The sequence below is a fragment of the Nipponia nippon genome, unplaced genomic scaffold (assembly GCF_047370975.1).
Source record: "Nipponia nippon isolate SJK-2023a ecotype South Korea unplaced genomic scaffold, ASM4737097v1 scaffold_2, whole genome shotgun sequence".
Classification (NCBI taxonomy): Eukaryota; Metazoa; Chordata; class Aves; order Pelecaniformes; family Threskiornithidae; genus Nipponia; species Nipponia nippon.
In genome coordinates this window covers 48,495,789-48,508,912 of record NW_028262336.1, presented here as the reverse complement: position 1 = coordinate 48,508,912, position 13,124 = coordinate 48,495,789, and the positions used below count along the sequence as shown (strand labels likewise).

Sequence of the window (13,124 nt, the reverse complement as noted above, 5' to 3'; positions counted from 1 at the left end):
GTTTCCAGCTTTGCCATTCCCTTTTTCTGTTACTGCACGGTAAGTGGGAAGACGACATAAAGTTGAAGTATTTATCTTAAAAGTTCAGTTAAAGTACTAAGGTTTGGGGATGTTATGGCAATGGGCTATGTGGTGTAAGTAGGCAACTTAAAGAAAAATTATTTTCATTCCTTTACATTGCTGTCTAGTTTGCAGTTAATCAGTATCATCTGCCTACCATTTTGAACTGTCTCATTCAAGGGTCTTTTAAATAGGAAATGATTGTGGAGCGTTAGGGTAGTGTTTTGTGAGCCCACAGAGTCCACTGCTTTCTGCAGTTTCTGACAGTTTTGGAGGCCCATGAGTTTAAGAGTCCGTGCATTTGCTGGAGGTTTTTCATGTAGGCTCGTGTTTGCTACTGGCTCTTTGTCAGGACACCTTATGCCTTTCAGTGACCCCGGTGTGTACAGCACAACTGCACTGGCATGGTGGCAGGTATGGCATGGGACCTATAAGACACAGAATCACAGAAATGCTGCTGAAAGGGACCTCTGGAGGTCATCTAGCCAAACTTCTCACTCAGAGTGGGACTGTCCCCACTGCTCGATCAGCCATACCTTTGTCTATGTCTACCTGAGCTCTGAACACTTCTAAAGGTGGAGATCCCACAGCCTCTTGCAGAGCATGGAATAGGCAACCTGTTCCAGTGCTGCACTACCTTCCTTGTGAACCACTTTTCTTTTTCGGGTGGAACCTGAACCTCCCAAGCCTCAATCTACTGCCCCCTGTATGTAACAGTGCAATTTGTATTTGTAGCATGGAGTATTTGTAATGCAGTATTTGTAATAGTAGAGGCAATGGCTAAGGTACTGAAAAAAAAATTTTTTTTTGACCATTTAGTATTAAGGAAGTTTATTCCATTTTTAGATTACAACATAACATAGAGATCTTTTAATTTTTTTTTTTTTTGAGGGAGCATGGGCTGTTTGATCTCTACAATATTTATGAAGCAAACAGTTAGAAAAATAACTTATGTTACAACTTCCTAACAAAGTTCCAGTGCTTGTTAGTCTTCATCCAGTATCCATTTTACATTGATAAAGATTTCCTGAAGGTGCAAAAATTGCAGTTATTTCACATCAAATTGAGTTCTTCATCACTAAGGTTCTTCTGGTGGTCAGGTTTTTTTTCTCACTGTCTCTTAGATACACTTTTGAGGTCTCCATCTGGAAAGATCAAGATGTTCCTCATGGGCATTAGGAGTATGTGAGTTATTCTTATGTCTGTCTTGATCTGTATACAACTGTATACTTCCAAGCTTTTCTATCTCATTACAGAGGAAACAAAGAGAAGCTGGATGCAGCACACTTATGAAAAGCAGCACAAATAGTGTGTAATAGTATGCACAAAATTCATAGAAAAGCCACAGAACATATACATCTTCAATTTTTGCATGTTTTCTAGTTACCACATAAACAGCAGATTTAGTTGCTGTTGTCTGTGAACCAGTAGGTTAATGGTCAACCAGAAGACTTTATGTTTGATAACATCCATAGTGTATTGGTCCTTGCTAGGCACTATTGTTGAAAGTGAAATGAAAAAAACCAGAAAGCCTTAGTGTACCCACATCTTCTAGAATGAAGTTTGTATCTCTTCAGATGGTTCAAAACCCATGTTGCTTTTTCCGTCTTCATTGTAAGGGTTCACCTCTTCACAGTTTGATCCCGCTTCACTCCTACTTTGTCTTGCTCTCCTGTAATGAAAATTCATTTTATATTATTAGCCCCTGTTCTGTTCAAGTCCTTCTGGATCCCCAGAATCCCCTACTGTAAATAATACTGTGTTTAACTGGGAATAATTATATAAAAGGAATTGTGTTGGTTTTAAGGGGAACTGTAGCAAACCCTCTACGTTCTTAGAAATGCCATTAATGGAGAGACATAGAAAACCAACCCAGCTATACTGCCGTTAATGCAATAATATTTCAGGAAAATTACATTACTGGACAGCCTCCAACAAGATTATTGAAAACTGCAGGTGCTGATGAATGTGGGCAACTCTGCTGTTGGAGAAGGCACTGTGTTCCTAGCAGGCCACTCCACCCACCTTGCAGCGGGACTGGCAGAAGCCTGGCCATGCCACAGCTCCCTGCAGCCACAACGGCCAGCTGCCTTGGTTAAACTGCTGATGATGGGGAAATTGCACTAAGCTGCCAAAGCTGCTGTGCACTGAAAGGCAGGGAGCCAAACCTTTAGCTATCACTGTTAATGGGAGGGGGATAATAAGCTTTAATTCCTTAACTTGCTTCAGTTAGATTTGGCAGCCTATTTGTACATGCCCTGATGATTCAATCACCTCCCAATGGTCAGGATCATAGTATCAAAAATATTACTCACTTTTTGCGATCTCTCTGCCCAGTGATGATCAAGACAACAACCCCAATGACAACCAGGCTAATGACCACCCCAAATATAATTAACCAGATGGTGACTGGCGGTTCATAAGGTGTGGCCAGGGTTGGAAGTATGCCCACAAACTCCAGCGTGTTATCATCCAGTCTGAAAGCCTCATTGATTCGTCCCCGAGACATCCTGCCATCAAGAGCAAATTCAAAGAGTTTCACACGTTTATTGGAAGGAAATAAACAGTTTTCAGTTGTTTTATAAATCTCCAGTGTGTCAAGCTTCCCCTGAACTGCTCAGTTGAAAAGGCTACCCAGGAGTTACTGCTAAACCCATATTCCTTCTGGCATGGGGTGGTGAGTGACAGCTACATTAACTTAAGCCCTTAACCTGTTGCAGCTTAACTGACATGTTCAGACACTGTATGAACACAGTCTTAACATTTATCAAAATGAGGCAAACAGCCTTCTGATCTCCCTCTCTATTTGCATTTTGACCTTCATTCTCTTTACCCTAAGTTTCTTGGCTATCCATAAGTTTCTTGGATATGTGACAGAAAACCACAGCTTTGACATCTTCCTACCTGTTTCCCTCCTACAGTCTTCCATAGTTTTGATTCTTGTGTTTTCCACTGCCCTGAAAACCCTTTCCCTAGCGTATTTTCTGTGCCTTGTTTTTCCCTGAACTTTTGCTTCTGCTATTGAGTGCTAACCAGACAGTGACTTTCATAACCATACTCTTCTTCCTTGGTTCAACAACTTATCTCACTGCTTTTTCAAACCCATCTCATATTGCTGCTGCTTTTAGATTTGCGCCCTCTTCATTTCCCACTGTACATTATCCATGACCAGCTGCAGAGCTGCAGTTTTACTTATCATTTTTACAGCAATGGCTTACAGCAGTGTCATACTGTGCTATAAAAGAGCTCTTCATTGACCTGTAAGTGGGAACTAGCTCCTGCTCTGACCTCTGCTTTTCTGGATAATCAAATACACCTAGCTGTCTTTCTAATACTTCATTATTCTGGAGTCCCTGCTAACAATAATTCTTGCACTGAACTTTCACTAATGAGAGGAAGAAAACACGTGTGCGTGTACACACTGTTACTGTGCTCTGTATTTCAGAATATAAGATAGTTCCTGTTAAAGTTTGAGCGATGATATTTTCTGGCAAGGTATGATGCAATTAGGTGTGTTATGGCAGTTTTACAAGCCCCCCTGAAGTGTTTTACATCGTCTGTTGTCCAATACACCATCAGATAGATGGACTGTTTTCCTTCTGTCATAGCAGTTTCTGTCATCCCACTATTTCCATGCTAACTGCAGAACTGACTTTCTTATCACCCCTTCTGCCTCAGCTGACTTGAGCAGTGCTTTCCCTTTCACCCTTTCACCTGGATGTTTTCTTCTTTTTCCAGAGAGCAAAATCTCACCTGATGGCATTTTCCACGTCAGCTTTGGGCACAATATCATTGATATTACCTGGCATGCTAACAGTAACGTAGAAGGAGATCCTTTGTGTCTGTTCCCCAACATGAATGTCTGTAATCCTGAAGGAGAAACAGTAAAGAAAGGGTTTTTTTAACTGTTGAGATGACATTAGCTTTAAATTCGGGCAAGTGAACATCTGTGTTTGATCAGCAGTGCCAGGGGGTTAGTTTATGCTGAGTGAATGCTTCCTAGTCACCTCAACTGGGAAGTTAAATCAATTTTCCTACATAATTTCTTTTTCTATGTACTACTTTGTTACTTTAGATGGAGAGAATCTACCCCTTACCTAAGGCAATCCTTGTCGTAATTTTCCAAAGCATATAGTCAGCTGCAGAAGAGAGAGTGTTTGGGGCAGGTCTCATGAATGAGGTGATGTATGAATTACCAAGTAAAAAAAAAAAAAATAATCCTTCATCCTTATATTCTGATGGTAGCAGATCCTAGACATTACATGACTGATGTTCTATAAATATCAAATAGCTTAAGTAGATAGCTTATGAAAATTTTTGAAGAGACCTAATGAAAAGGGTTGTTTTTCTTACCAAAATCAATTTCAGATGACAGATTTTATGTTTGTAAGTGAACCTAGATAACATTAGTAAGTCTGCGCAGAATTTGAGCGTTTCTAGTGTCAATCAACATTTACCTTTCCTTGGCCCCAAACCTCTTGGATATTCAGTATCATACACATACATTGTTAGAAATTTTTATTTCTTATCAATGTATCTTCCCTGATATTCCCATACAGGTGTCGAGCACAAATTCTCAAGGCTCACTTCCACTACTGATAAGCTGTGGGAGACAAAGCCTTCTGCATCCACTAAAGTTACCTAACTTTAGCACGTTACTCCTTAACTTCAGACTCTTGAGTGAAAAGACAGCATGTAACCAAGCTGGCATCTTGTCTTTTACAACCAGCTGATGTTTGACATCATTGTTTGCTATCACCACCTTACATTTGACAGAAGGCACAATTAATTCCATCAATTCATGCCTCTAGCAAACCAGAAGCAATATAGACACAGCCAGCACAATTAAGTAAGCCACTCACTGGAAGTTAACTTCCTGTTGCTTCACCTCTGCAAAGTATTTTCTCATGGCATAGGCGATGGATGACTTGAACAAGAAGAGCTCACTTTCATCCCATACATACTGCAAAAACATCACAAGAGAAATTCATCAGAGATGGCAAGTTATCTGACACTAAGAAATCATTCTAAAAAGAAATAGCAATTGTAATGCTTGGCATGCACTTCAGTATTATTTATTTGTGCCATGATAGCACTTCAGGAACCTAGTCAAACCTTTTAGCTCTGTTAATCTGGGCACTCTGCAGGAGAATAACCAAGCAGGCATCCCCGCTGCCAGACACTGAATCATGCTGTCCCTCTGCAATTTCTTGTACCTTTACATGGGGCTGCTGAAGGTGCTGCAGTCCCAGACCATCTCCCTGCATTACGGGGAGCAAAGGTAGCAGGAGCAATGTTATTCCTACTAAATATTGTGCATTCTGTTTGAGGTCTAAAGATTTCATAATTTAGGTCTTGTTTTAATCACATAATTTTATTTGCAAACCTGTTCTTTTATGGAGGAGAAACTTTGGGGTGGGGTTGTTGTGTGAAGGTGACTCATTTATTTGTTTGATGAGCTGGGATTTTTGTTTGGGGTTTGTTTGGTTTAGGTAAAAAGCTCTTTGCATCAGTATTTCTGTAGCAGGCATATATTTGGGGTTTTTTTTCCCCCTGGAGAATAGATAGGTGATATAAAAAATGCACTGCCTGTGTGCAGGCTCCTCCCAGCCTGCCTTATGAGTCCAAAGTTATTTGCAGTGCAATTCAAAAACAGCTTCTCTGGGGCAGGAACCGAGAGCTGTACAGGGGGCAAAAACCATGGCAGGAGCTGATAACACAGCCTGGTCTGTTGTGCAACACCACGTGTGCACGAAGGAAAAATTCGTGTTTGAACTCTGTGGCAATTTTTTTTATCCCCTGAGGGTCTAGATTTGATTGCATTTATGGTACTTGAGCAGGAATGCCTATAAATGCTGTCAGTAATAGTTTTACACAGCTCCTGACTTTCTCGAGTACCTTTTGGGAAGGTGTGGTAGAAGGCGGCTCTGTTGTAACAGGCTTTATAAAACCCAGCTACATTTTTCAACCCTGTCCTCCTCTTGACACTGATATAAAACGAAGAGAGAGAAATACACAGGAGGAAAGAGCAGAAGCTGTTGGCAGTCGATGCAGGATCAGGCCCCAGGGAAGGCGCAGGTGACCCAAAGGCTCTGCTGGCAGAGCAGCCTCCAGCCCGGTCTCGGTGGAGGGCAGGGGCTCTGCCAGTTCTGGCTGTTCCCCTAGCAAGGGTTGAAGCTGTAAGTCACCTTCACCTTGGCAAATGCCCCTGGCTTTCTCCTGCTTGCCGTGCGGCGGGCAAAGCCCTGCGCTGAAGCACTCTCCGTGTTACCGCTGTTGTCTCCGACAGCTGGCAGTGTTCACCGTCACAGACTATGATGCTGTTGTGCGAGGGTTCTCAATTTTTCGTTTCTCCCCGACATCTTGAGGCTGTGCAGTGCCTTTATTTTTTTTTTTAAACCAGGAGCTAATTGAGCTTGATTCCTCTACTGCTGCTTTCTGTACTTAGCATCTTAGCTTTTTAATCATTTATTTGTTTCCGTGGCATATATTTTTATCTTTTTAAGGCTAATGTATTTTAATAGCCACTGTGCCTCTCAAGTGCCTTTATAAATACCATTACAGGCTGTGTGGATGGGAAGTACCTAGCTGGCTTCTGATCTGTGTTTGAGTAATGACTACCCACACGCCTTCCCTAGGCACCTCAGAAACCTACCCTGGCGCTCGCTGTTCATTACAGAGGCTGCTTTGCCTTTCAGAGAGAAATGAACTTTGCCCAGCGCCTCTGCTCTATTATAGTGTGTTCCCTCCAAGATCCCACGTGTGACTTGAAAGACAGCGTAAGTCTGGCCTCTAATTCAAAAAAGGATTTTCCATTGTAAAATACATCAAAAAGCCTGCGGGCTGACAGCTCTCCATTTCCTAACACCGTCTTGTGTGCCAGCCTTTTACAATGTAATCACACGTATGACATTGACCCAGTGGGGAATTTTGAATTAATGTTCGAAGAGGCGTCTCGTTTTCAAATGGTGGTCAGGGGATTGACACTCCTGGAACCCTTTCTTTTAAATAAGACAAACCCCAAGTGATTCAGCGGGGGTCTTGTAGCAGTTTCCCTTGGGAGGGCATTTTCATAAAGCCCCAGCTGAAGCAAAACTGTGGGTGTTTCAGCCTCATCAGCTGTACTAGTGATCCAGCGATACTGCCGCTGCAGCTTTAATTTCATCAGCCTGAAAACAATTAGCAGGGTAATTGCAGCAGCACACACTCTGGCACAGCTGGCGTAAGCCCATCCCTGAGTCTGGATGCTTAGTTTGCCAGAACTTCGGGCTGTTTAATTTTCCCTGCCGGTAACAGCCAGGGTTCATAGCTGAGAGATGCGGGACTGCCTGCGTGCGCGGCAGCTGCCCCCGCCGCCCACCCAGTGAAGCTCCCTCTGCAGAAGAGGGGGGGTCTTTCCCTTTCTGCTATATCTAATGCTAAAGACCAGAAATGCAAAAAGATTTGCTGGCATGCTCAGAATGCTTTCTGCTGTCCTAGCGGTGCAAAGCAGCCTGAAATACCTCTTAAACAAACAGTTGCACTGGATTCCCATCTTCTGTGTGCTGTGAGCTGCATAAAGCAACCAAAACATATTGCTCTTTGTAGCCGGGCTGAGATTCCTGCCCGAGGTCCCCCCCGCCTTTTCTCTATGCCAGTTCATGCATGTACCATTACCCGCTGCTGGCATACCAGCGTTCAGTGTCCCTGGGAGCTCAGCGTACAGGAAATTTGTGGGGAGGCGAGGCAGAAAGCTACTGAATGGAAAAGTTTTCTTGCAAGTTGGTGATGTGGACTGGTTTTGAAAGGAAAATGCATGGCTTGCTCTTCAGAGCTTAGGAACCTACCATCCATACAATAATTCAAATTAAGTAATCTGTATGAGATTGTTTTACAGCTGCTCAATTGCACAACAAAAGACTATGATGGCAAAAGGCAAGCATAAAAATGGTATTAAGATAAACATTAACCATAATGACTAATAAATGTGTTGTAATATGGAACCTTTTCATGCTGTTGATATCAGTTTTGAATTGTATCTAACCCGAGTCAGCGGTCTAGGAAGCAATAAAACTCCAGTGGGGCTTGCATGTGAGAGAGTGATAGAAATGAGAGCATCAATTCACATGAAAAATGAGCTCATGGTATTGTGTCCTTGCTAGTCCAATAGGCTCCAACGCGCAGGTCTAAATGACCTGCCTGATGACATACTCGTTCTTGGAAAATTACTAATGTTCTGCAAGGTGAAAATGGCTATTAACAGAAATGAAGTATCTGCACTTAAGCCTTCTACGCTGCCTCCGTGAGATTAGCATAAAGAGGCACGGCTAGAATAACGAGCAAATTTTCAGCCTGGTTTAAGCAGATGGGCTAAGCCAATGCTCTGTTTAAAATCTTAAAAGCCATCTTTGGCTTTGATGAGTTTTTTTGGTTGCTATAATACATTTTATTGGACCAGCTGGTGTAACTGGGAAAAGCAGACCAGCTCTTGGGAATGAAAGCCCGTCTCCTCGTCTGAAACAGAAGCAGCTGCACTGCCCCCCACAATCTTAATAACAAAGCTGTCTCTGCATAAGGGTTGGCGGGGAGGGATGCAGCTGAATATATCAGGGCCTGGAAAGATCACAGCAAACAGGCAAACAAAAATCTATAAAGGAATGCTGACAGAAGTGTTTCAGTGTGAAATCAAGAGCATTTGAGAATAGAGAGTGGGACTCAACCCCTCTGCTTTGGCTCCACGTTTAAATGTGAAGTACCTGCTCTAATAATAATAACTTCTGAAGGCAGCCACCATAGCCATGACAAAGGAAATTAGAAGAAATTACGTAGAGGCTTTATTTAGACACATCAACATAGCTGGGAAAAATATAGCCGTTTTCAGGTACATGGGTTCCCCTATGCTAGCCCTCCAGGCCTGTCCTGTAGCACGTGAAAAAGGATCGGTACCTCCACAGAACAACTCAACTTATCTAGCTGAGATGTCTTTCTCAAAATGGGTGGGATCACTCCCTGGAGAGGTCCCTCCACTACTTGTAGAGGGGGTCTTGACCACAAAGTCAGAGAAAACATCTTTTCTGTGATAACCCTTCACCTGAGCTGATGCCAGGCTTCAGACACAAAGATCAGCTGCACCCTGCCTTATTTTCTGAGAGCCATTAGCACAACATCTCTGTTGCCCGAGCAATGGGAAGAGTGCCACAGCGCAAACACACTTACCGCCTGGTCCCCCAGTGCTGACTTCAGGCTGATGCGCACTTTGATGGCATTGTCAGAATCTGGTTTAAAAAGAAACAAGGGCCGTGTCAGAGCTGCAGTGAGAGAAGGTCTGTCCCTGGGAAAGGCTGGGATGTCTAGAGTTTCCTTACAGGTTCCCCGGCTCACCCTGGCCAGCTTGGTGGGATTAATCTTGTTTCCCTTCAGCCACCTCTACTGCAAACATCCGCACCTGAGCTGTCAGTCACCCAAGTCTGGCTTTGTAGTAGACAGAAAGAGTGAGCACATCTAGAGTGCGGTCACCTGGTCTTCTTTAGACATCTGAAGGAAATGCCTCTTTCCTGCCATTGGGAATGAGCAGCTCAGATGCAGATGTTGGTGTCTGGTTAGGTAAATCCCAGCATTAGAGACTGGCACAGCACTGTAAGAGTCACAGTGCTCTCCAGTACTGACAGTGATCACACATACGCAACCTGGGTGGTTCAACACTCAATGTCACCACAATAGGCTGAAAAATGCATTTTCCCACAGTCTCCTCCTTTTCCTCCCCTTGAGCTCCCTTCTTTGGCTAGCACATGACAGCAAACAAAATAGGAGTAATTCTTCTCTGCTGGTTTGCCCCTACGCCCCCAGCTCAGGGTCCTCTGGCTTCCAGGACTGGTGGCTCCCAGCCCTCCAGAACAGGCAAATGGCTCTCAGGCAAGCACCACTCAAGTCCAAGCCTCTGCTCTTTCTTCCCTCTGCACAGCCATCCCACACTCTTAGCACTGCCACTATCAAAAAAAAAAAAAAAGTATTTCTGAAAACTGGGTGAGGCTGTGACAAACTCCATGACTTTTCCAGCTTTGGCCATGAGGAAGCCGGTCTGCCTTCCCATGAGTAAAACTTACTGCTTGGTGTGTGTTTCCCATAACCCTGCTTCCCTAGGGAGAAGAGACTTCAACAGCTACGAGAGAGACACTTTGCTGGTCAAGGGTTGTGAGGACTACCAAGTGTCCTTAATTCACCCACAAGCCGTACGTACATGGAGCCCAGTCTGTTTTCCAACCAACGTATCTGCCAGAATTGTTTTTTTGCAGCCACTTATATAAAGGTTCGAAGTAGTGGAGCAAGGGCACTGCATTCATGTATTTCTCTCCTGTTACACTTGCCAGTGCTTCAGTCCAGGGCCTGGATCTGCCTAATTCAAGCAATTGTCTGTGTATGTGGAAGGAGAGGTAATACGTGTTATTGCCATGTTCCGTCTAGACATCTAGTAAAAAAATCTGCGATCTGCAAAGTTTTCTTTTTTGCTTCTGAATTCCCTCCTTCCTCCCATCATTCCTATTAGTAAAAATAAATTATTTTCTCATTAACAGGCAATTAAACCTTTGATGTTTGGATCCTCAGTGGATATAAATTTAGTTAACTTGTCAAAACTGAGTGGATATATGCTAAATTTTCAAGCTAGGTTCATTCTTGATGAAAACTCCAGAAGCTTTCAAGGATGCAATAGGCTTTTTTATACTCTGATTTATTACATGTGAGAAATTTGCTTTGTTACCTCAATTTCTGACCAGCTGCTCTGGAGTTGGTAATGTCACATGTGTGAAGAGGGCCGGAATGGTTAGCTGCCTTGCAAAGTGCCTCCTGAAACTGAAACTGATAGATAGTCCGGGTGTAATACCTAAAGGAAGGGCAAGGAGAAGGAAGGCACAGGTTTTGTTAGTCATCTGGCAAGGAAACTCGCAAGCCCTTGGCCTTTGGAAAGCTCTGCTGTGTCAGCCGGCACTCCTGCTTGGGAGACTGCACTGCAGGGAGAGAGGCCAGCTGATATTTATAGGCTACGCTATCTCAGATTTAACAAAATGCCAAGATCAAATGCAGCAGAAGACCCCCAAATCTGTTTACTGCCACATAAACCAGCAGTGAGTAAGGTTTTTAAGGCCCAAATCTCTGCTCCGGCTGAGCCCTCTAAAATGAGATGGCTGGGGACGGAGGGACGTCCAGAGTTAGTTGTGTCAGGGCTGTATGTGCATGGCCCAGGTGACAGTGGTATGGGGCACACTGTATCCCCAAGAGGCAAGCACCTCATACAGATGTGCTTCTGCCAGTTTGATGGCAGCACAAAGCTTCTCTGCTCGGCAAGAAGCTCAGCAGCCCCCTTGCTGCTCAGAGATTGCTATGGAACAGCCCCTGATGTCCATAGAAAAACTTCCACCGAAATCAGTGACCTTCAGTCAGGACTTTAAACAAAATAAGATTGCGTCCTGAGACTCTCCAGTAGATGTTTTAGGTAGCTGGGGCTTGTTCTGTACCCAAAATGTAAATAAGTAAGTCATGAATTAAACACTGAGCTACCTTATGAATGAGTAATCATTGGCCACATGAAACAGCACTGCAGGGTCGCAATAGGTTTCATCATGAGGGACTGGTTCAACAACACCAACTATTTCTCTCCTGGGGATGAAGAAAAAACATAGGATTTCTGTTAACAGACAATAAGGAAAAATAATCTGATTCTGTTCTTCCTCTGTATTGTCTGATAAGTATGGGCACCTCCCTCACTTCCAAACAGAAGTCCATACAGCTCCCAGTAACCCCAAATGCATACTGCTCTACAGCTGGAGACCACAGAGAAGAAGCTGCTTTGAAACTGATAGTGCAAGGAAGGGATTTGTATGATAGCAGGGGGTGCGGGGAGTACTTAGTGGTATGAAATAACCTACAAGACATGAGCTTCACACACACACCTCATGCTCTGGGCTGTCCCGAGTTTGGAGACTAACAAACAGTTGCGGTTTTGTGCTGGGTAAGTGCATGCAGAGACTGGGTGGCCCAAAAAGTGTATGGCCTGCTGTGCCACTGGGCTGGAGATGAGGTTTCTCTTTATTTTCCTCTCCTGAGAGAGTGTTTCCTGAGCAGTACTATGGGAACAAACCCATGCCCTAAATTCTGAAAATGGTAATAAGCTTACATGGAAATATTTTCCGTAAACCTGTATTTCAAGGTCTTGTTCCAGCAGAGAGCTTTGCAGTGCTGCTACAACAGATGTGATAAGCTTCCCTGAACAATTTGTCATTCTCCATTTCTCTGACATCTCTGCTACTTTTGAATAAATCCAAGCTGACTGATTTTTACAGTGGGTCAGGAGGTTTGCTTATATCAAGTTTTATTATAGATTTTGTTTGCTGATGGAGGCTCACTGTTTGTGTTCATGTTAGAGTGCAGACTCCATTTTCAGTGTGGGGCTTGTTTGGTTTCTTTGCATTTTTCTGCCCCCATGTTAACCAATCTGGGAAATAACAGACTCCAGTCTGAATCAAACTGCTTTTTAATCTTGAGCTCCAAGGTGCTGAAAATGGATTGGCTGGTGGGCATAATCTGAAAAAGCACCTCTGGATGTTACTTGCCAAGAGAACTGTATTTTTTTGGCCAAGAAAGGTGGTATCTTAATACATAAGAAAGGAAAGAATCAGTCTGGAGTCTTTCAGACAATTTGCCTCCAAAACCACTCTAGAATGGGGAGGAAACACAAAGCAGAGAAGTGTGCACAGATATTTGGTAGACTGAGATCTGTATGCTTCTCAGGCTGGCAAGTACGATGACCTTCACTTTCCACTTGTCCTTAAGAAGATGGGGAGCAAACCAGAGCGTACGCCTGATGAGACTTTGGGAAGGGCTGTACTTAAGCTACGAAGATGTCATGGGGCATGTGTCGGGAGAGCGGCAATGTTGGTCCTGGGATCTGGAACATCCCATGCGAAGGCCATGGGACGTCTTTATCAGAGAAGCTGACATTAGAAATGAGGAGAAAGTCTGCCGAGAGGCAGGGTAAACTGCCTGGGGCTGTACACAGTGCTAATGGGAATACATGGCTTGTGAGATGATGT

The 13,124-nt window shown here is 43.7% G+C and overlaps 1 protein-coding gene across 5 annotated transcripts in view; it reads right to left on the bottom strand.

The window, feature by feature from the left end:
• The window catches only part of ACE2 (angiotensin converting enzyme 2), a 29,459-nt gene that overhangs the window by 3,185 nt on the left and 13,150 nt on the right, over nt 1–13,124 (bottom strand). The window contains exons 11-19 of one of the 5 annotated variants that reach the window (XM_087757293.1): nt 11,593–11,691; nt 10,796–10,918; nt 10,277–10,449; nt 9,256–9,314; nt 4,923–5,023; nt 3,814–3,930; nt 2,376–2,570; nt 1,607–1,732; nt 442–488 (exon numbers count right to left, since the gene is read on the bottom strand). In XM_087757293.1, the coding sequence (XP_087613419.1) occupies nt 1,612–1,732; nt 2,376–2,570; nt 3,814–3,930; nt 4,923–5,023; nt 9,256–9,314; nt 10,277–10,449; nt 10,796–10,918; nt 11,593–11,691 (988 nt within the window). In that variant the 3' untranslated portion in view covers nt 442–488; nt 1,607–1,611. Of the gene's footprint in view, nt 1–441; nt 489–915; nt 1,733–2,375; nt 2,571–3,813; nt 3,931–4,922; nt 5,024–9,255; nt 9,315–10,276; nt 10,450–10,795; nt 10,919–11,592; nt 11,692–13,124 lie in introns of those variants that run through there. The other 4 variants (XM_087757290.1, XM_087757292.1, XM_087757294.1 and 1 more) reach the window with 4 other exon arrangements.